Source organism: Idiotropiscis lumnitzeri, chromosome 3 (genome assembly GCF_059441095.1).
Source record: "Idiotropiscis lumnitzeri isolate Australia: NSW breed Sydney's pygmy pipehorse chromosome 3, RoL_Ilum_1.0, whole genome shotgun sequence".
NCBI lineage: Eukaryota > Metazoa > Chordata > Actinopteri > Syngnathiformes > Syngnathidae > Idiotropiscis > Idiotropiscis lumnitzeri.
This window is the reverse complement of record NC_142393.1, coordinates 15,294,941-15,317,878: the sequence shown is the minus strand read 5'-3', so window position 1 is coordinate 15,317,878 and position 22,938 is coordinate 15,294,941. Positions and strand designations below refer to the sequence as shown.

At 39.4% G+C, this 22,938-nt stretch overlaps 1 protein-coding gene across 6 annotated transcripts in view; it reads right to left on the bottom strand.

Annotated features, from left to right (window-relative positions):
• LOC148340094 (plexin-A1-like) overlaps nucleotides 1-22,938 on the bottom strand; it is a 217,404-nt gene that overhangs the window by 44,133 nt on the left and 150,333 nt on the right. For all 6 annotated transcript variants that reach the window (XM_088289388.1, XM_088289393.1, XM_088289392.1 and 3 more), the window contains 5 exons: nucleotides 19,095-19,295; nucleotides 9,917-10,013; nucleotides 6,045-6,268; nucleotides 2,151-2,302; nucleotides 766-886 (listed from right to left, as the gene is read on the bottom strand). In XM_088289388.1, the coding sequence (XP_088145514.1) occupies nucleotides 766-886; nucleotides 2,151-2,302; nucleotides 6,045-6,268; nucleotides 9,917-10,013; nucleotides 19,095-19,295 (795 nt within the window). The remainder of the gene's footprint in view (nucleotides 1-765; nucleotides 887-2,150; nucleotides 2,303-6,044; nucleotides 6,269-9,916; nucleotides 10,014-19,094; nucleotides 19,296-22,938) is intronic.

The window sequence follows — 22,938 nt, the reverse complement described above, 5'->3', positions numbered from 1 at the left end:
CCGTGGAATTAATTCACAAGAACATCTGTGAATTCAAATGTCAGGCTCTAAAATTTCTTTACACCAAACTCATCCAAGCATGCATTGGACATGCTGGGAAAGAAATTGACCTTCTCCTAATAAAGTTGAAATCACAACATTGTCCCAAATGTCTGAAAAAGGTTTGAGGGTGTGTGACAGGGATCCCAATTAGACCCCACCACTATTTGATATTATGGATATTTGCTTTTGTCTAGAAAATGTACAGTATGCATATCCTGCTGAATAACATCATCACTTAATGCTGGTTTAATAAAGTTTTAAAATTGTAATCAGCCACGGCACCAGAATTTCTTTCCCTCCAAGGTTTAAGGGGAGCTTGACCGATATGTGGGAGGATGAGAAGAAAAAAAACATACTCATTGCATTAAAATAAAACAAAACAACGCCCCCCCCAAAAAAAAAATGTGTGTGTATCTATTTGAAAAAAATAAGTAAGTAAATATTGTTCATCAGTAATTTTTTCCATACTGCCACGCACATGCACGATGAGGAAAATGGCTAGGTTTTTATCATTCAGCCTACATATTATAAATATATTTGCAAATATGTTTGAATGTTTTGAAACGTAAATAAATAAGTATATAAATGAATGAATGGTGGCTGAACGGAGACAAATTTCTAAACGGGCTATAGTAGCCCCCCCCCCATGACTCAGTGTGCATACAAATAATTAACATGGTAAAACCACTTTAGTGTCTTATGTTACAATTGTGCGGTCCTTACCACAAACGTGAATGGCCTTGGGGAAAGGGCCCTGTAGTCATTAACGCAGTTTCTCACACACACCTCCACCTGAGCCTCTTGTACTCTGTATCCTGTTGCATCATTCAGTAGACACACTATTCTGTTGGTGGAGGGATGACAGCAAGAGGGAGAATTATATAGTGAAAGCTTACACATGTGTCCATAGTGAGTTGATCGAAGCATAGCAACAGGGACCAACAGTTAGCAATGGCAAAGCAAAGATCGTCACAGAAAAGTGGTCTGACAATAAAATGTTTAACAACAAAACTATATTAAAGTATGTAGTTCGTTTTATCAAGGTATTTTAAAATAAAAACATAATTTATTGGTTTATGTATGTAATCATAACAATTCTATACACAAGCAAGACAAGATACAATCCAATCATAAACGCATTGGGGGGAGCTTCACCTCATCCATGAACAATGTCGTTGCTCTTCCAAAGCACTAAAGTATAATAAAATAGTATTTCAACATATGAGCGCTTGTGCAAATTGAAAATCAAACCATGTGACTTAAAGGGACACAAACACAAAAACATGTGAAGAGGTGGCAGCATGTCAAGATATGGAGATTAATTGAAGTGTGGGTTCTATTTGGGTTGAAATGCACTTTGCTATCTCCACATGCATCCTTTCCCAACTATCTCTACCAGCGAGAGATGGTTTGATTTGCCTGAACTCAATTCCTCAACCGTGCAGGACCCTGCAGAGGAGTAAATGTCAGAATAAAGGGATGGGAAAGTAAGGGGAAGCACATATGTAGGGAGTAATGGAGGGGAACAACAGATGGAATCCTATTATCGTCACGCACACAAATCTAATGCATCGTATAGAGTACGTCTCGTTCTTGTCTACTCATAAATTGTTATGAATTGAATGGAAAATGCAGGATTTATTTTGGTCAATTTTACATTATGAACGTTTGAAAAATGAGATCAGTGGAAGTAAATGATCAGAAAAACACAATTCGATAGGGTATGTATATTATGGCGTTATACAACTTGGGTTTGAGGCCCTTCGATGCAAACTTTGCATCCTCCCCATGATTGCATGGATTTTCTCCAGGTACTCTGGAATAATTCCGACATTCCAAAAATATGCATTTTAGGTTAATTTGCAAATACAAACGTGGATGTGAATGGTTTGTCTATCTGTCCCCTATGAGTAACAGGCGGCCAGTCCTACGTCGCTGAGGACAGAGATCAAGCTCTGCATTAAGGTACAAATGAATCCAGCATCTCTTAGATCGTTATTAAAATGAAATGACTTGTGGCCAATTCTAAATTAAACCAAGACAAACACTCTTTAGTGATTGTATCTGTCCTGAATACATACATTGTAGGAGTCTGTCCTCCAATTTACCTCTCGGCACTCAGGTACTCTGTCTCGATGGGTACGCAGGGCACCTTGCCTAACCTGACGCCCATCTGGATGTCTCTGAAGTGTAGACCCAGGTTTTCTCCGAGGATGGTCACCCTGGTTCCCCCTTGGCGGGGGCCTGTGTCAGGAAACAGCTGCAGAGTTGAGAGAGCGAGACAGAGCGAGACAGAGCGAGAGAGAGCGAGAGAGAGAGAGAGAGAGAGAGAGAGATTTCAATGCATTTCACTCTTAACTCTTAATTTCGTATTAAAAATAGTTTGATTTGTTCTCCAATATTGCCAGTGACCTGACCTTTCAAGGATGCGTCACATTAATCCCACCCATGGCCCAAAAAAAAAAAAAAAAAAAAAACTCCAGACAGACCCATCGACCCACCAGAAGTAAACCCACCATAAAAATAATCGGAAATCCCCAGAAATGTACCATATAATCAAGACAGGTGTTGCTATTTGTTAAATAAAATACTCTCAAAGTAAAATAGAGGGAGAAGAAACAAGTCGATAACATACGCAAGCAAACCAAAACCCAAGTGACATTTCAGGACTTCATTGAAAGCAAATATAAAGGCCCCGTCTAAATGTTGGGCTGTGGTGGGATAACACTCAGTGGTGCTTCCTGAAACCATAATGTGATTCATCATGCCAGATTATGATGCGTAACGGGGACAGGTGTGGCATGACAAAACAAATACAGTGACGGATGGATGGTGGTTACCACCAACACGTACACACCAGGAATATGTTTACACGTGCCTCATCCTTAACAAGCATCACAAGGTAATTATGTGTAATCTGTCCATTGCCCTGTGCTTCAGCACTGCTTGACAGAAAGACTGCAGTGTGGGTATGCTAATTTTGGCACAGATAAATGTCAGCACAGGCGGTCCTCGGGGTACGAATGAGTTCCGTTCATTTGCGCTTTAATCGGAATTAACGTTTTAATACCCCCTAAATGTCTCCCCAAAATGACCCGCATGCGCAGAAGAAGAGACGCGTCATTCGCAATGTAGTGTTTACGGAGGTAAATGTGGTGCAGCATGTAAGGGGCTACAGACATATCGTTTCATTATATAGCAATCCGGGTGGCGGTAGTAATACAGTATTTTCGGGAAATGAGGCGTCATGGAAACGTCACTTAAGATGACCCATCATTGCCGTCTACGTGGCTACAACTATTACCGCAAATTTTATGATTCATGTTTGAAGTAGGATTAAATTAAAGTAAAATATAAGGCCAATACAGTTTTGTAGATTCGCTGACAATTCACGGATTCATGGACAATCAAACAGTCAATATCGTCGGGTGTCGTGAAGTCGAAACGGCGTAGGTCTAGTACCGCGTAATCCAAATTTTACAAGAGAACTTTTGGTTTATTCAAAAATTTCTGTTTTCAAAGAATTTGTACATTTTTGTCGTGCGTGCATCGTTTTTACTAGCAAATCAAAAATATTTGGGCTCGTTTCAAAACACAATATTTTTTTAAAATTTGCGATCGTAGTGCAGTGGCCAGTGAAATCAATTGGGAACTTGGTTAGGCTTGTGACCTCATGTTATATGTTTCAATAATTAAAACATATAAAACCTTTGAAAGGTTAATCATCTCTGAGAAAGAAATTAAATGATCAGATTATTGTCTAAATACTACAGATCGCCGACAATAACTCACGAACTAGCGGAACGAGACATTTCCAGACAAAGTGATGACCATGAAAAAGAGTATTTATTATAAAAACACGAGACTCACTGTTTGAGATTCCTATTTGAGTTTTATAATTTGGAAAAGTATACCCGTGTTCATTAGATGGCTGACTGCCATTCATCGTTGATATAAAGTGGTGGGAGCACATGTACAGTATTTAAACTTCAAATTACCGGTACTTCTCGAACAAAGCCTTCCATAAGAAACCATACATCACAAAAATATTTACTATTCCATATCCTCAAAAGGTCTGTTACTTTTTGCTGTCATAACTCTTCAAGGCATTTATTGGCCCTAGTTTCACTCGACTCGCACTATTACGAGCAAATAAAAACACATTACTTTTGCTTCATGGAATCTTGGGCCACTCTTCAGACAGTTCTTGCTCCAAAATCATCATCAATATGCTGACTGTACGGTGAGGATGCAGTCAATTACCAGACTCGAATATATGACCATTATGACGGTGACGGCGGTGGATGAATGGCAAGACAGCAAGCCCAATCACAAAGCCAGGTAGTACACCTACGCTTACATTCGTATATAGTGTACGTCGTTAGCTATACCTACTCCATCAATCGACCGACCAAACACAAATGAGAATAAGCCTGGTCATTTCTTTACGTTGGGCACACCAAGTTTAGTAAAAGGGGTCAGATCTAATTGGTACATCCTAGATTGGGGGAAAAAAATGAATTAGCACGATGCAGTAAAGTCTCGTTCAATTGACCAAAGTCATCTTGGGAAATAGGTCGATTTTAGCAGCAAAAGAAAACACGGTAAAATCTTAAACTCCTCTTATTTTTGCAACACGTTGTACATTTTTTCCAATTCCATGAAAGCGCCGATCATTCAACCAATCAAAAGACAGGAGTGTCTTTAGCGCCGCCTTACTGTTAAACTGCAACTGATATGGAATTACAGAAAAACAAAAACGCACATCATTCCAAAAAGAAAGGTTTATATATCCAGAAAATCACAATCAAAAAAACATCAATCAGTCTTTCCCTTCGCAGTGCCAGTTTGATGTAACAATGAGTAATGATACAACTTCTGTGCCAAGGGCAAACCCAAGGAGCCAACATGTACTTGTTTTAATAGCTACACATTTCATTCTCTATGAAGGACACTACGAAGAGTTTTTGTGACCGCAGGGGCTTCACCAAAGAGAGCTGACGCAATGGTCTATCAAAGTTGCCCAGCCTTGGATCTCTGCAGGTAACACCCTTCAAACGATGATGATGATGTTGATGATGACGGGATTAAGATGTGGCGCTGAATTAGGCCGCATTACTTTGGTGGCTAATATATACGATAACAGAAGTTTGATTGCTCGAACAATAAAGGTACGCACAAATGCATGGCATCGTCTTGTGTAAGGACTCATGAGGAAAAATAGAAAGAGTAATGCAAAAGGATTGGCCGAAGAGGAGTTGCACTCAACCGAAATTGTTGAAATGACCTCTTTATTTTTATTCCACCCCTAATACAGTTTCTAATATATGTAGCGATATATACACAGATGGGCATTCCGTCGCAGGAACGGAATGGTTCGATCGTATGTCAAGGAGGGCCGCTCATTTTGGGGACGGAGGACGAGAAGGCGTTTAAAAAGGACAGACTAAGCAAGGACGGAAGTGCTTTTCATATGTCCCTGATATCGCCACTCTCTGGGTCAAATAGCAGTTAGTGATGACTTACATTACTCATCTAAGCGTTGCCTGTAATTATCACTATTTCCTTTTTTTGAATGGCCCATACAATGACCTAGTCAACAAATGTTGTTATATATATTCAATAATCAGACCAATGCACAACTACTGTTTATGGTTCGAGTACATTAAGGTAAAAATAATCAGAAAACAGCAGGTTGGACCCTAAGAAAATACCATTGTTGTGATATAATTAATTACTTCAATAAGGGACAGAAAAACAGTAATAAAAATATATAATCTTAAGGAAAAAAATACTGTTATCTATCACTAGAAAATGACATGGATTTACATAGAAGTACTATAGAAGTTTTATTAACTGTTCCGGTTACTATTGTATATGATGGACTGCACAAATTTGTGCAATTCTAAAGTTCTGGATAGGTCTCAATTAGTAAGAAAATGTGCGACAAGTGCATCACTTTTTTTTAAGGCATTTAGTCATATCATTTATTTTTATTTTACCTTTGTGATCTTGGGGTGGGTGCATCGGCTGTTTCCAGATGCAGCATGCATCCAGCCTCCTCCGTCAACCAACTGCAGCGGGAGGTGGGAATTGAAGCCAATCGTACATTCCTGCCTGAGAGAGCACTTCTTTTCCTGGACACACCACCCACACTCGAACCGGGGGTCTGCCTTCAGACACATGCCACAGCTATCCCGCAGTGCCCTGCACTTGTACAGGTGGGCTGGATAGAAAAACAGACAATGCAATGTTGTTAACAGATATATTTCCATTTTGGAGCCATTGACTACAAATCATGCTCTGAAAAACACGAGAATCATCTGATTCAAAAGACAATTGTTCAGTTTCAGATTATTGGCTTGGTGGTGTATGGTGAATATACATGACACATATTTACGCATACTGTCAGGAACCAGACACATCCAAAATGGCCGTGCAAAAATGTGGTGGCCATATTGGATGGGGCCATTTTGGAAGGGGCTCACATCTAGTTTTGTCTACATAATCAACACGGTGAAGTTACTTTAAAATATTTCAAGAGGAGAAAGTGGAACCCTCTTTGCAATTTCAGGCTAAGTAATCAAATCCATTTGCCTCAGTTGCATCAAGACATAACTCAACTTTAGAGATCTGAAGTGTTGACAGATAATCAAATATGTTGTAATTGATTCTTAATTGAAACTCTTCATTTGACTCTTATTTGAATTGATTTGTCATGCCCATCAGTAAATCAGCTAGCACAAAGGGAACGGTATTATTTGGAAGGAACTGGTTGATGGATGGTGGTATGTTTGGTGTTAATAAAATTTCTGAATAATCCAGCTGCAAAAGTAAATGGAAACGAATATTTAAATCATTCAAGTCTGTGCAACACTTTTGGATACAAAACGTTGTAATTTTTATTTTATATATATTTCATGTTAATCACACAAAAGGTACGACGAAAGTAAAATGCAAAATGAAAAAAAATAGGGAAATTATTTCAACAAATAGTCTTTTAACGCCAAAGGTAAATTTTATTGTGTATAAATGTGTTCCGTTAAGTCCTCAGAGTGGAAAGTCATTAGAAGTAAAAATGAACACAAATAACCTTTAACACAGGAGAAGAAATGGCTGATGAAAGGAACTAAATGCGTGTGTCGTGTGTGTGTCATCCGTATGTGTGTGTTTGTGTATCAGCGTATTATATTTGATGAAAACGCACCATTAAATTGAAGATATTGTGGTCTTTAAAATACATAAGAGACATTTAAAAAAAAGAAAAGAAAAGTGGACCGCAGCACGGAAGAAAGCCATCCTTGCTTTCCCTTCACTTCCTCGCTATAGTGTAAGACTTCAAAGTGAGCGCTTTTCGAATCCATCTGCCTCAGCCTTGGCCTTCGCGCACCCTAATCTGATTAGCAATGGTTTAACTTAAAAGTAGCATAACGCTAATTAATCTGAAGCAAATGAATGATTTAATTAACATCTCCACTTCACACTAGGGCAAAGCTGGGCAAGCGCCATAATGCTCCTCCTCAAACGGATAATACAGTAATACGGGTCGGATGTTGAAAGAGAAAGAGAGAGGATGGAGTGGCAAGGGATTAATGGAAGATGGGTAGAAAAAAGCAGGAGAAAGTCTTTGTGCAGTGTGTGAGCAAGGACGATTATTTAATTTGAAGAAGTTTACAAGCACTGACATCACTGTCGTTGCTTTTACACTTCAGGTTCCAGACTGGCCTGACAAAGCACCGCACCGGCCTCGCTCGGCCTGGCCTAGCCGCCGTTACCATGACAACGGGTGCCATTCAATTGGTGTGGCATCAACTGAAATGTGCAAGCCTCCAATGCACACTCGCAACGAGCAGTTCTGCTGTAAGATTTTACGAGTGTCGAGGCATGGCCATTCAAAATATGAATCGTTGTGTGGTGACGTCGCAATTTACACACGGATGAAAAATTAATTTCCAGTTATAAGCAAGAGCGAGAGACAGCTGCCACCAAGGCATAAAAATACAGTCCACATATTGTGTTTGACAACACTACTTAATAGGGCTGCCACAAACGATTATTTTGCTAGTCGACTAATCACCAACTGTAATCGCGATTAGTCGACTAATGGCATCATATGTAAATCTCGGCATAATCACGCCGGGAAGCGGCTGCTCAAATGTGACCATTAAAATGAATAATCACGTCGTCGTGATTAGTCAACTACTCCTACTACTTAAGCGCATTTTTCAATTTCATGTGTACCGATGAATGAAATAGTGAGGGTTGTAGTAAAAATGTTCACCAGCTGTACATTCACTTAAACGAGAACGAGCTCTCATTCACTCGGCCGCCTCTCCGAGTTGGTGCCACTGGCAGCGGCTCGTCATCGTGACCCGCTGGCATCTGAAGCTCTCGGGGAGCTGCGAGCTACATGACTGTCGGGCCCGGTGGTCACCGAGGCTGGAGGACGTCTTGCCGAGTTTGTTTAAAATTTGAAAATATTTTTTTTCACAGATTTTTGGTTTTTCGAGGAAAATGCATATTAAATGCTATCAATGTTTTTAGAAATATATTTGGGGTTTAACACTTGTGAAGGAATTTGATTTTCAAGAAGGTTAAATGACAATTTTGTAAGCGGCATCGGTCATTACTAACCTGGTTAACTATTGGAAGAAAAGCTTCACCAAGTTTAACATGTGGCTGATACTGAACGAATTGACTGTATCTAGTTATGTTCCAAAACTGTACAATTGAAAAAATGGAGCAAGAGTAATATGATTTATTTTCAAGGCCGATGATAAGAAATGATGAGCACATGTCAAAATCAAGATTTGAGATTTGACAAAAGAAGCAAACAGAACACTCATCTCAGAGGAGCATGTTTTCAACGAAATAGTGAAGATAGAATAATTAGGTTACGACCTTATAAGCAACTCATTTGCAAGATGAACTACATGTCTGACTTGTGTCGGAAGTGGGTCAGACAGAATGCATAGGACGCAATATCAACATGGGCACGTTTTCATTTCAAGATAGAACATCAGAAGTGACTAAAAGGAGGAACAATCAGGAAGGAGCAACAGAAATGTTTGTAAATCTGAATAGGAATGCAGATTTTAAGCAAATATCTGTGTGACACACTTGAGAGCTCGAGGAACGTTGTCTTGTGGAATGGGACGTCGGAATTCATTAGCTTCCCCAGCTCAGTATATTACACTTGAGAAAGATTTCTGAATGCGTAATTGTTTCCCACTTCATGCGCAAAGAGTCATTAAAATAATAAATGTCATCCTTCATCCACTTTTGTTTTTTTCTTTCTCAACTCCTTCATTCTCATCTCCCCGTCTGCCATTGCACGGCATATTTATCAAGCTGCTGTCCACCCATCATTCTCACCCATCGTTTGTTCTACTGCTCACAGGTTGCTTCATTTGTTTCTCTGTCTATCTCACATCTATATGGTTAATTTTCTAGTGATGGATGTTTGCACTTAACCAATCCCAACCTTTAATCTCGTGCTTTCCCACCCCTTTTTATAAACAAGTGAGGTCAAGGGTCATGGTGAGCTTGATTTTTGATGGAATCTTGAATCTTTATTCTGAAGAAAATTGTGAGTGCATTGCCATGTCAAAATGACGATGGGTTGATTGTGAAAATGTCTCTTTTGTTTTTCTTCAAATAATACGTGTAATCAGGCGGCATATAATTCATGCTATACATGTTATTATCATAATAATTTCTTGTCATAATGATAATTCAGAAATCAATTTAAAATATTTGAACATCGGGAAATACTTTTAAATCACCTAGCACTGCATAAAGAGCATATTGGTGGGTTACCTAACCTGTTCAAAATGAAAATGAAAATGAAGAGTCGATGGTGTTGGTGCATTACCTTGGATGTTGAAGGGATTGTCGATGACAAAGTTTCCATTCCACAGCACGGAAAGGTCAACTGGGAGGTCACTGATGTCACTGCCCTCGTAGTCATACTGATTAACACAAAAGATAGACACAGACAGTTACATGCAAAGGTGAATCCAAAAACAAATTGCTTTGCGCTTCTGGCTTGTTGGTGGCAACGAGTTAGCCAGCGTGGCCATGCAGAGTGACCGAAATAGCGACTTTTCCTAAACACACACCCACACGCACACACAGGGAAATGACAGAAGGGCTTTACTGGATGGACAGAGTGCAAATGTCATGGGAATGGGAGGAAAGGTGAAAATACAACAGCAAAGTGAAAGAAGAGAGGAAAAACGGGAAGACAAGAATCAAAGAGTGGTAAATGTGTGAGAAGATATTCACTCACACATGATATAGCGGCCGCATGAGAGAGGAGTGAGAGATGCGATTGGGAGGGAAATTGTAAAGTGAAATTGGCATTTTCCATTTGCTCACTGACACACTTGATTTGGTAGACCGAACTTGACCACCGCAAATGCGCGATGGGGCTTGAAGCGCATACACACACACACACACACACGTATGATGTCGGCTAAAAGTGTCTCTTCTCCAGTACACACTATCCGTCTTTGTGCTTGTATCCCCTTTGCCCTTATGCAGTGGGGACCCTCATCCAGGATGCTCACACGAGGCGGGACGCTTTTATTAGCCACAATGTCGCACTGGTTAAATACTTGCTTAAATACTGGCAGCCAACAGTGAAACAATAAGACACTCAGAGCCCAGGCCCCCATTAAACTTTAAGGGTTTTCCCTTGTATGCTGTCACCAAAACACTGGGTGGACTTGTTTTCCAGTCGGCTCCTACCCACCCCGGCGGCCCGCCACATCATGCTTTATTCATACGGTCACATGCTTTAAAATGCCAACACAGACCACACCGTGACACCCTGTCACATTGCAATCACCCACGGTCTAATCGGCTTTCTGGGGGGTACTCGTGGAGAAAAAAAGGAAGTCCAGGCAGAAAAAGCAAGTTTCTGGCATGCAGTTTTGCAGTAAAGCTGATGATAATTAAAGTGGAAGTAGAAGTGACAGTCTGATCATGACAACAATCTATTCAAAGTGTTTCTTCAACCTTCATTTGTTTCAATTATTTTTGTAAATATTAATTAATTAATGTCTGAGTGCAATCACAAACAATTTTAAAATATTGAAATTTTGTGTAGGATTTTTTTTTAGCATAGGTAATTGTAATGTAATAGTAGAAATAAGTAAACTGTTGTAAACAATAAAGCTCAAAAACAAATAATTTGTCTATGTACCGAGACGCCAATGTTTATTTGCTTATGTACAGGTGGCAATCTTATGTAATCGTGTGACATTTAATTTCACGTCTTAAAAACACGATATTGATCAAACCTAGATTTTTTTCAATATAAAATATACAACACAAAACAGCTCACTTCTATAAATAGAAAAATAAATCACATTTAATTTCTTTTTTTTTTTTTTAAGGATTCAGGTTTGCATATGAAGAGATGACCATGATCTCCATTTAAATGCTTTGGGCAAATTTCATAGTGCACTGGTGGTATCTTAAAACACCAAGATCACATGAGCACATCACTACCAACAATCACTCATAACGAAACCAACGGATCTCAACTCCAAATGCTCAACAGGAACATGTTAGGCCATCACGAACTGCACTTTATATCTCGTATCACTAAAACATGCCTATGTCACTGCACTACTGTAAATTTTTGCTCAACTGTACATCGGTAATATATCTATTATATTGCTCAGCACTTCTAGATAGATGCAAACTACATTTCGTTGCTCTTGACTTTTGTTGTGTGCAATGACAATAAAGTTGAATTCTATTCTATTCTACTTCATTCTATTTAGGACATAGAACTGTAAAAAATATTCTCCAGTGAAAACATTTTAAGACTGCACAAGACAAATCACTAACATAAATATACACTTATGTGACAGTCATGCCAAATTATTATACTTGAGCTATGACATCATAAACACTCATGATGACATTGATATGTTTCGGCTAGTTGACCCACCACGTAAACTATTTGCAGTCTTGTCAAGATTCACCCCTATAAAATTTGTGTGTCCCCGTATCCACTTCTCAAGTTAGCCTCCGATTCGGCAATTGGCTATCAGCAGATGACTGACTTGAATTGTAGTTTAACTTTGATCGAGCGTGCTGGTAACAATTCTGTTCAAAGTTTTCTATGGCGGAACCCATCGAAGGGAAAGTTGCAGTTCTGAAGCCCGTTCCTCCCAAATGAGAGGCCCCTCTGCCCGGCTCCGTTTCCGTCTTCCCCTCCCTTGAGCACCCAGAGCTGCTGGAGATGAGTAATCAAACTCATTACTGGAGCCTCTGGCCAGCGCCTGCATGTCACTGCATGTAATTAATCTACCTGAGCCAACACATACAGTAGCGAGGCCCCTGAGGGAATGGACTAGAGGAGAGCAGGATGGTGGGAAAGAAATGTGGCAAATTCAGCGGAGGCAAGCTCAGGGACAGCTCCAGAGCAAATTAGTGGGAAATACGAATTAGGCAGAGAGGACAATAAAACAATGAGGACGGCAACAGAGGACAAAGAAGTGAAATCCAATACAACGAAGAAGAACAACGACGATCACTGGGGCTGTCCCCCAAAAATGTGTGAAGTGTTTCAAGGCAGAGGAAGCAAAGTAAAGAGAGGAAGGCAGTTATTGAGAGGTGGCAAGAGCAATGGGAAGGAGAGAGGCAGAAGAGGTTAGGTTGGGACACACAATGTACAAGGTGTGCAGAAAAGCATTTGCCGGCCTCATTACAGTAACACTGCAAGTTGGCTCAGGTTCATTCGTTATCTGCTCTTGCACTCGTTTACTCTCGCGCTACATGAATCGCCTCTATGGATTGCATGTCCCTGCAGAATGTGGGGATAGCTACTATGTGCGTGTATATCCTATCGAGTACGGAGGACTGGCGAATTTCACCAAAGCAGAGCAGCTGTGTGATGAGGGGGGTAAGAATCTGAGTTTGTGCGCATGCACAGGTTGCCCTCATGTAATTAGTCATGTTGGCAGATACCCAGAGAGTGTGTTCGAAATAGACTTCAAGTAGTCTGTTTCTCTTTATTTCAGAGGGACTTTTTGCCCCTTTGATTCGACTTTTCACGTTTATGAAGGTTGTGTTCTACACGTGGCCTTTTATACCTGAACCCATCCCAGCTCTACATATGTAGAAAATGTGATTATTACGTAATAACATATGTAACATTACATCATTTAGCTTTGCATGCGAATCTTAGTTGGTCTTTTAGTGTAACGATAAAATATAGGACTACATTCAAAGGTGCTTGAATTTCCGGATTTAGATTTTTTTTAAGTCAAAAGATTGAAGTGAATTTCAAAGGATTCATTCTTGGTGATTTTGGCTTTTAATTTATTTGGGAGAGTGGAGCTTTTTGTCGCTCTTTTGCACAAATTATTCAAAACGAAGGACCAACCTGAAAAAAAAATGGGAGACTTGTCGCGACAAATTTCTTTATTGTTCTGTATGTTTTTATTCTAGCTTTCGACTCAACATGAGACTGTCGCTGTTTCTGTTGTTCTTCTGGTATCTATTGTATATGTGTTTATGTGTTTTAATGTGTGTTCTAATTACCCGCTAAATTATATTACACCATGTGGAAACTGCTTTGTTACATCTCCAGCTGTTGTGAAATACACTATATCAATAAAGTTGCATGGTATTATATTGTATTGTATTTTTTACGTTTAACAGTAGGGAACCGATTTTACAGTTATAAAGTGAAACGAACGGTGTCATGAAAACAGCAAAAGCTTGCTGACAGGGTGGACACTGACAAGGTGGAAAGTTTTCGGATAATGTTTTCAAATTATATTGGACTGTTTTACAAATCAATTTCAGATTACTCCAAGGTTTCTAAATGAATTGACATTTCACCATGGCAGAGTGGATCATGTTAATCTTGCAACATCCAAGCCTTCATATAATATGTTTGGCCACTTTTAAGAAGGCATCTTGTTTTCATTGTGCTGTATGTTGCCTGAGTAATTATGGTAAGGACACCATCGGCACTTCATGGTGATGTTAACTCTCTCTCTCTATCTCACACACACGCGCACACACACACACATGCACTTGTACAAACCCGCAGTGTAATAAATCATGTAAAGCAGGTCACTGGTTGTTACTGATACCACAGTCTCGATCGACTGCATGATTAGGAAGGGGATCGTGTGGCGAATCAGCCATATGCTTTATACATGAAGTTGGGCTCTGAAATATCTAAACAACGAGGGTGCACCCTATCTCTCGGTGCGCACATGATTTCCCTGTGAACACGGTGCGCATTCATGCATACTTGGGATCCCTAGTGTATGTGCAGGTTGGATGTTTGAGTGCTGGAGAGGGGTTAAGTAATGCACAATGAGACAGAAGGATTGAATGGACAGGGGAACATCCACTGCCAGCTAATTTTTGCAATGATTTATTGCACGCGACTCCCCCAGACACAACCTGCTGTGATACATATACATACACGTTCCTCCAGAGAATACTGAACACAATGGAAACCGTGAGCAGGTTATCAATCATAATGGATATTGTGTACAGTGTGTTTGGTGCGCGATATAACAAATCTTTCAGTTTCAGTTTGCCTTTTAATACTCTCACACGCCACTGGAATTAGAAAGTGCAAGGCACGCTAACTCTCAATACTCACACTAATTTTATTTGAATTAGTTCAATACTAATTTTCTATTGTTATAATCAATAAAGTGCATCAAAAGGTTTGCGTAATCATGACGCCTTAAGAGACAAATGACGTAGAACATATGACAACATATTGCGACTTCACTCCAGAAGATCGTAATTGCAACATAACGTGGGGGGGGGGGAAACGATAATTACCGGGATATTAGTTAACTTTTACTGAAACGTTCATCAGTTATTACACTAAGGCAGATGTCACCAATGTGGTGCCGGTGGTAGCCCCCAACAAATTAAGTTTCCTCTTTTCTATTTCTCCGTGGAAGACTATCTATTGCTGGCATCGGAACAAAACCTCTTATGACAAATCTATTATATAAACCAGCCCCCATAGGTGGGTGTTATCTATACAAATGATTGAACAATATCAAGCGCTGAAAATGTCTCGCTCTCTTTGACAATGCAACGTTAATTGTTGAACAACCATTTAGTCTTTGCAAGGTGATGTTTTCCGAGGTACGAGGATTCCGCCTCATGCCAGTGAATATTAACCTTTTTTTCAGGAGCAAAAAACAAACAATTTACTGCGACAGTTTCTTCAATAATCATTCAATCATCTGCTGAAAAATGTGTAACCAAAGTTGTCGACACTTGGTTAATAAAATTAAAGTAATCACACTGATAATACATTTCCATCATATGGAAATATGTTTGTTTCATCTGTTGCTTGTTTTTTCAAATTCTGTCGGTCTGTACTCTTTCAACCTCCTCCATCACACTCATTGTTGCTTCGTCATCGTTTGCCCCATCTCGTTGCTTCTCTGCCCCGTGTTTCTGTCAGTTGACAACATTGCTGCAATTCATCATCATTTCATCTACAGCTCCCTTAATTGGATGCTATCCCAGTCCCCCATGTCGAGGAGGCTCATAAAAGCGCATTGCTGTGTTTATGTGGCTCGTACACACACGCACGCACACACAAGCACATGACCGAAAAAAATATTTGACTCCTGTGTTTACATTTTGTATTTTCATTTTTTTACACCCCACAAAGAAAGTATTTGTATTGCAAATCAAATTAGACTTAAAGAATAAATAAGTACTTTAATTTGATAATACTGAACCAACAGGTTTGAAGACGGGATTCACCGGGATTAATCTGCAATGCGAACATCTGTGTCATTACACACAAAAAAATAAAATAAATGAGTTCCACTATCTTGAGACTCATTGCTGTGCAAACATTTCAGATTGCTTTTTCTCCCAGCTCCTTTTTCATGTGCACAACACTTTCTATAGCGAGGAACAGAGAACTCCAATGGGTCCGACTGGGTCGGTTCGATTGCAATTTGCATTCTGCGCATGCTGTGGTTGACCCGCTGGTTTTACTCGGCATTACAGACCAACTCTTGTATGTTTCTCAATTCTGAAGTGGAGTTCTTGCCGGCTAAAAGGTCAACGTTTTAGACAGACACAGAGGAGAACAAGACGAAGCTGTACGTTTTCAGAGTCCATCCATCCATTTTCTATCGCACTTATTCTCGCTAAAGTCGCAGGTGAGCTGTAAGATAAGGTCGATTTTAGACATTTTTCATGTAAATGAGTCTCGTTGACTGGAGTAAAGGAAGAATTTCTTCTCAACAAAAATATACATATTGCATTCACGCTACTCTCGCAGGCAAAATGTATCCAAAAAGATACTTAAGTACCCCACCTGTTAGCATCTGTCGTAACAGAGGCTGTTTGACAATAAAAGATATACAAACAACGAACGTTCATGTGTGTGTCTACAAAACAATTACTAACACAAATTAGCCTAGCGGAAATATGAACAAATACGTCAGAGACCTGAGGGAGCCATGATTCAATTTGCCTGATTCATAAAAGTCAACATCCTCACGATAAAGTAGGTGATACAAAGAAAGAAAGAAGTAAGTGTCTGTAAATCGGGCACATGTTACTGATCGCAGCGGGAGTACAGTTCGCTGGGGAAAAGAGTCTGACAAGCACAAGAAAAGACAGCTGCCACATTCAGGGCTTAATGCAAGGTCTCACTAGCCGCTATTCAGTGCCTTGGCGTTAATATGTCGTAATTGGTATCGCGTCTGCCTCACACCCCAACTGGAGCACAGGAAATCAACTTGAAATTTAAAGGCTCTGCTCCTATCGCTTATGAACCCCGACAGTTTGACTGGAAGTGAAGATGGAGAAGTGGGAATAAAGAGGGAGCATGAAACCCAAGTGGCCACACACACTTACACACATCTCGCAGCTGTAACACAGCCAAGTAGTTAAAAAAGTTTCTGCTCGCAAATGACGCCGAGCTGGGCTTGATCAGCTTCAGATGTACAGTTTCGAATCATTTCTTGGACCAGGTTCCAAAATATACAAATACTCTGGAGCTGCAATTAGAGTCAGATTTAAAATAAGCACATTTACTTTAATTATATAATTTAATATATAAATAGTTTTTCTATAATAGAACCACGATTGCTTATGTGTGTGTTGCATGTGGATTAATACGTTGCTACGTCACTACAGGTCAGAAAATCAAAGCCACCTCAAAGAGGAGCTGTTGTAACAATTAAGAAAGCTGTTTTATCCTTCTGTAGTACATGAGGCCAAAAAGGTCATTTCCAATCGTTCTGCGAATATGCACAAACCTGTTGGAAGGAGTGTGCTATCTTCTCTTGAGAATGATATTCTGCTATTTAATTCCTCATTATTGAGTTTTCTGTATTTTGTTCAGTTCTCTCGGCATGCTTCACAGTATTAAATGTCTGTTGTAAAAAGGAACATCTTGGTTTCATCATTTCGACTGGAGAAGAGTAAGAATGTGTAATAATACTTGCCGATATTATCTGTCACTGGTAAACATTCGAAAAGTTAAAAACTCATGAAATATGTACTGTAAAGACCACGCATGAAGTAAACGTGACCAACCGTATTTTGAGTAATAAATCTATTTTAAGAAAGCTCACATTATTATTATTATTGCTAATTTATTTTACGCAATTATTTTTCAGGAATAACTTTATTTATAGAACGACGAGTCGGCAGTGGCCATCGTCCGGCGAGCTGCTCAACTGACATTTTTTTTTACATTATTCAAAGAAATGCCTTAGCGCTGTGTGGCGATGCATTGTTAGCATGATGGGAAGCTGCTTGAGTGGCCCAAAAAATCGGCAATGTAAATGGACTAATTTCTTTCTGGCAAAGAGAGGGAATTTCAAGCCAGTGTTGATGAGTGCTCTTTGCCACAAACACGTTGAAGTGGTGTTTTGCGTGTATTATGACAGCTTGTGTGTAAAAGAGGGCTGTGATGTATATATGCGGAGTGCACGTGTGTTGAATGAGGACTTTGTGTGTGTACAAGGAACCGCTGAGAACGAGCGGGTGGGTGTCAAGTAGAGCGTTGTACAGCGAGTGTGTATATATACCTTAAATACCTTCTTGATGACAACATAGGAAAACAACCCACTATAACTCATGCTCTCAGTACTAGCAGAATAAATGGAGCAAATATTTAATCTCACCGTGTGTCATTTACAGCACGGCAGAGCATCAAATTTAAAACAATAACGCAAAGCTAAGAACCCCAGCCTATATATTTCACCATTCTTCTAGTCTCAATGAGTCAAGTCTCCACTCCGTGTACGGTGTTGTGTCAAAATATCCTACACGTGCAAATTATCCTACCGGAGGCTGATTTGACAGCCGCACAATATTTTCGGTCTCCTGAGCATCTGGCTCCAACAAGCAAGGTCCAACGAACAGAATTCCAACAAGCTCCTCTTCCTCCAACTCTCCAAATACCTGAATCCCCTCAGATATTTTTAAAATTTTGCTTTGTGGGTCAATTTCTGACTGGGATAATACACTTTCTATGTGGAGCTCTGCCATTGTTGCCTTGGAATGACGTCACACTTCCGGGTTTCCGTGTTTGCCGCTCGGCAGTACCTCACTTTGGGAAAACAATTATTTTGTCAAATATAAGAAATAAAAATATTTTTTTCATGGTTTGTTATTGGTATAATGCATAATTACTTTACTTGTGACACAAAAATATTGAATTTGGCATTTTCTGAACTTACTTCACGCTAGGTCTTGAAACACCTTTAAACGTGGCAAAATGGATGACTCACTTCAATCCATTCATATAAAAAAATCTAAGGGCTTTTAGAATGCATCCATGGTTTTTGTAACTTTCTCAAGGACACATAATAATAAGGAAACCAGGGATCAAATGTGCGACCATGATTATGAAAAACTATCTCCTGAACAACACCGTCCCCAAACTCCAGTCAATAAAAAAGCCGACATTAATCACGGCAACATACTTTGGAAGCTGTCGCTATTAAACCAAATTGCTTTGTGGATTTTGTCTTGTCCACATGAACAGATGTGTGGTGCCTTACTGTGCTCTTCTGACACTGGATGCTTGTGCTGTTGAATCTCAGGGCCGGGACACTGAGCGTGTTGCCTTGAATGTGAAAAATACACTCGTAGTTCCTCTGCCCGGACTGTGGCTGGGGCAGGTTCTGGGCCAGGAGCGTGATTGGCCTCATAACTCCAGCAGGGATATAGATCTGAGTGGAGGGCAGGATTTGAGGACACTCCTGGAGATAAGAAAATTAAGAAGAAAGAGGTTGAGATGTGACTGGAAAAGTAAGAGCGTCGCTCAGGGAAGATACAGATCGGGATGGACAAAGTGTTCTGGACACAGTGCTTAGTAATGGTGCAACATTCAAATACAAAGCTGAGAGACACTAAACTTACCTTACAAGGACTTTTATACATCAGTTAAAATGGCCATTGTTGTCGCAATCATCTATATTCAATGAGACTGTTCATTCATTCAAACATATCTTTTTGGGGAGATTTATATAGCTATTAATCGCACTCTCACACACAAAATTGGTCCACAGTTTAAAAAAAATAAATAAACAAAGACAGTTTTTGTGTCCTGCAAATTACACAGAATAAGATTAGACTAAAAGCTTTGCCCACATTTGTAATTAAATATAAATAAACACAACCATTCTAGAACTCAAATATATTATTTGACTTCTCGTAAGAGAATAGGCCTACATGGAAAAAAAAAAAAGAAACTTTGTTCTAAATCAACATTGAATGTATTCCACTGGTCCCATGCATCCCAACAGCCTTGTAGATAAAAGGACAATTTGATTGTTGTGACTGGTGGCAAGGTTAGTCAATCACAGCTTTTTCAGTCCTTCAAAAAATCATTTCATAAACATGACGGCGGTAGAACATTTAAGATCTCTGTAGCACTGTAGAGTGATGCCTTGAAATAAGGGTTTAATTCATTCCTTGACCAAGCTCATAACTCAAAGCACTATTGTCGGAATCATCTTTCCCCAGTGAAAATAATAGTAACGGCTTTAATTTGTGATAGCCACCCACCACAAAAAAAAAAAAGAGTAGTGTGTTTTTTTTTCATTAATTAGAACAGCATTCCGACACGTTCAAAATACTTGGCGACAAACAAAGTGGTTTTTAAATTGTTGCTACACTTTTTAACCCTGATAAAAAACAGTTAAAATGAATACTTCCACTCTGCTAAATGATAACTTCTTTTAAAAATAGGTATACACATATTCAATTGCTTTATTACTTTTTTGTAACTTTTACAAGATATTTATCTCAACTGCAAGCTCGTATCTAATGTGGAGTAGAGGAAGAAGAAGAAAAAAAAAACAGAAAGACGAGAACAAATCGATGTGGTAGCTGAAGTGAAGCAGATTGTCAACAAGAATGGCCGACTGTTCAAGTCTGAAGTATTCACAGGTGGTGATAGAACAGCGATGGACTACCGCTATGCCTCAAAGCTCTAATAGAATGAAAAAAAAAAAAAGGACGGTTGGTGTGTGTGCGCATGCGTGCCAATGTGCGTGAGGGGGTGGGGGTGTGCGTGTGTGTGTGAGACCAAATATGTCGGCTCGATGGTGAAGTATCTAGTCTGAAGTAGCAGCAATTGTTAACGTCGAAGGAGCATGTTCAAGCATCTGTTCCAATTACGACATGGAAAAGCTATACATACACACACACACACACACACGCACGCACGCACAAACGCACAAAGACTTATCCACAAACAAAAAAGTGCTGGCAGCAGTGCATTGTGGGGGCTGTTCCATTCGGAGTGGTGACAGGTGTCAGAGCTGACTCTGCATCAGATAGTGGAGCGCTGCTACACACAACAATCTCCTCTGACTGGGGCATTCCTCATGGGGGAATTCTCAATTCTTTTGCGGCTCCCCCTCTGCACTTTCTCCTTTTCGCTCTTGCCCTAAAGTGATCTCGATCTTTTTACTTTTTCTCTGCCTGGATGATGATGCCCTTTGCCTTGCTGCACCATAAAAGCGCAACAGACGACATATTCCCTTGTTTACAAGGGGTGGGGAAGACAAACGCTTCGGTTCACGTTTGGTTTGAAAACTGTTACAACCAAACTGTTGGTCATTTTTAAGATCAATATTGATGTACATATTAATAGCGTTCGTAGTATTATCCATCCATCCATTATCTGTACCGCTTCTCCTCACAAGGGTCACGGAGTGCTGGAGCCTACCCCAGCTGTCTTCTGTCAGTAGGCGGGTACAGGTTGCCAGGCAATCGCAGGTTAGTATGAGTAATATTTACGTAACAATTCGATGGATAAAAGTACCCCCACTGCTTCTGTTGGGAATGCTAACACTCCGACTACAACACCTAATCCTATTGCTACTAATACTTTGTTCTACTAAAAATAGTAATCATAATAAATAATAATAATAAATAAGATCATATATAAAGATTATATATAAATTATATACACATATTAATAATATATATATATATATATATATATATATAAATATACATATATATATATACATATACATACATATACATACACATATATATACATATATATACATATACATATATATATACACATGTATATATATATATATATATATATAATAACAATAAGAATAATAATAACTCAAATCCCCAAAGACACTTAAACAACTAAAAATAACAGTTCTTCTCTGTCTTAGTGGCACGGTGGCCGACTGGGTAGCACGATGGCCTCATAGTGTAGAGGTCGTGGGTTCGATTCTGGCTCTGGCCTTCCTGTGCCTGCGTGGGTTTTCTCTGAGTACTCCAGTTTCCTCCCACATTCCATAAACATGCATGGCAGGTTGATTGAATACTCTAAATTGGCCCTAGTCATCCGCATTTCTTTGAGCGAAACTAATTCTCACATGGTCAACATGCACAACCCCACACACACACGGTCATCTCAATACACCCACTTCTATTCCACACCAACGTTAATCTTGCCCTCTGGCACTGTGAAGTCAGTTAGCACACTCTTAGTTGTGGCGAATGTTTTACATTCGCCACAGGGCAAAACACTGACACTCTGATCCAAGTTGTGAAGGTGAACCCTCATCAGAATTGAGTTGGTCTACCACTCTACATTCAAAACCACACAGACTCCTGTGTCGCAACATTAAATATATATAATCAAAATATTCAAATGAGGCTTTTAGAGATAAATTTAAAAAGAAAACTTTATTTCAGTGCAGTGCAGTACATGGTTACTTTCACATACAGTACATTTATTTTACTTTTCATAGATGTACATTTTTTAAGTAGTTTGATTTGAATGAACCTTTAAGTAGAATACATTTGCATAAAAAACTAACTTCTAATTAAGTTTCATGTGCAATCGCTAATTCAATCATTATTTATATATTTTCCTCGATTTAAGAGCAGAGTAATATCCACATTCATTTACAATTATAAATACTTTATAGCAATATAAATTGCATCTGACAATTTGGTGGCTCAAAGTAGACCAAATGTCTTACCTCCTGAAAACATTATGGCGCACGTGCTGGAACACGTTTGAATTTGATTGAGATGCAAACAGACACATCCTGCACTACAGGCACTCAAGGTGGATGTCTTCGTATTAACCACGATAAACGAGGGATTACTGTATTTTGTTCCATCACCCAAAAACATCACATTTTTGTTAGATTTATAATAAATTAAACTAACACTGGACTATCCAATTTTTGAATACATACTGTATACAAAAAAAGAACATGAAAGGAAATAAACCTGTTTCATGAAGCGCGTGTGTGCGCGTGTGTGCGCGTTTGTAAAATGACCCCTTGATACACATAAGCATGCACGCACACACATGCATACACACACAAATTTGTGTGTTGATGTGTGCCG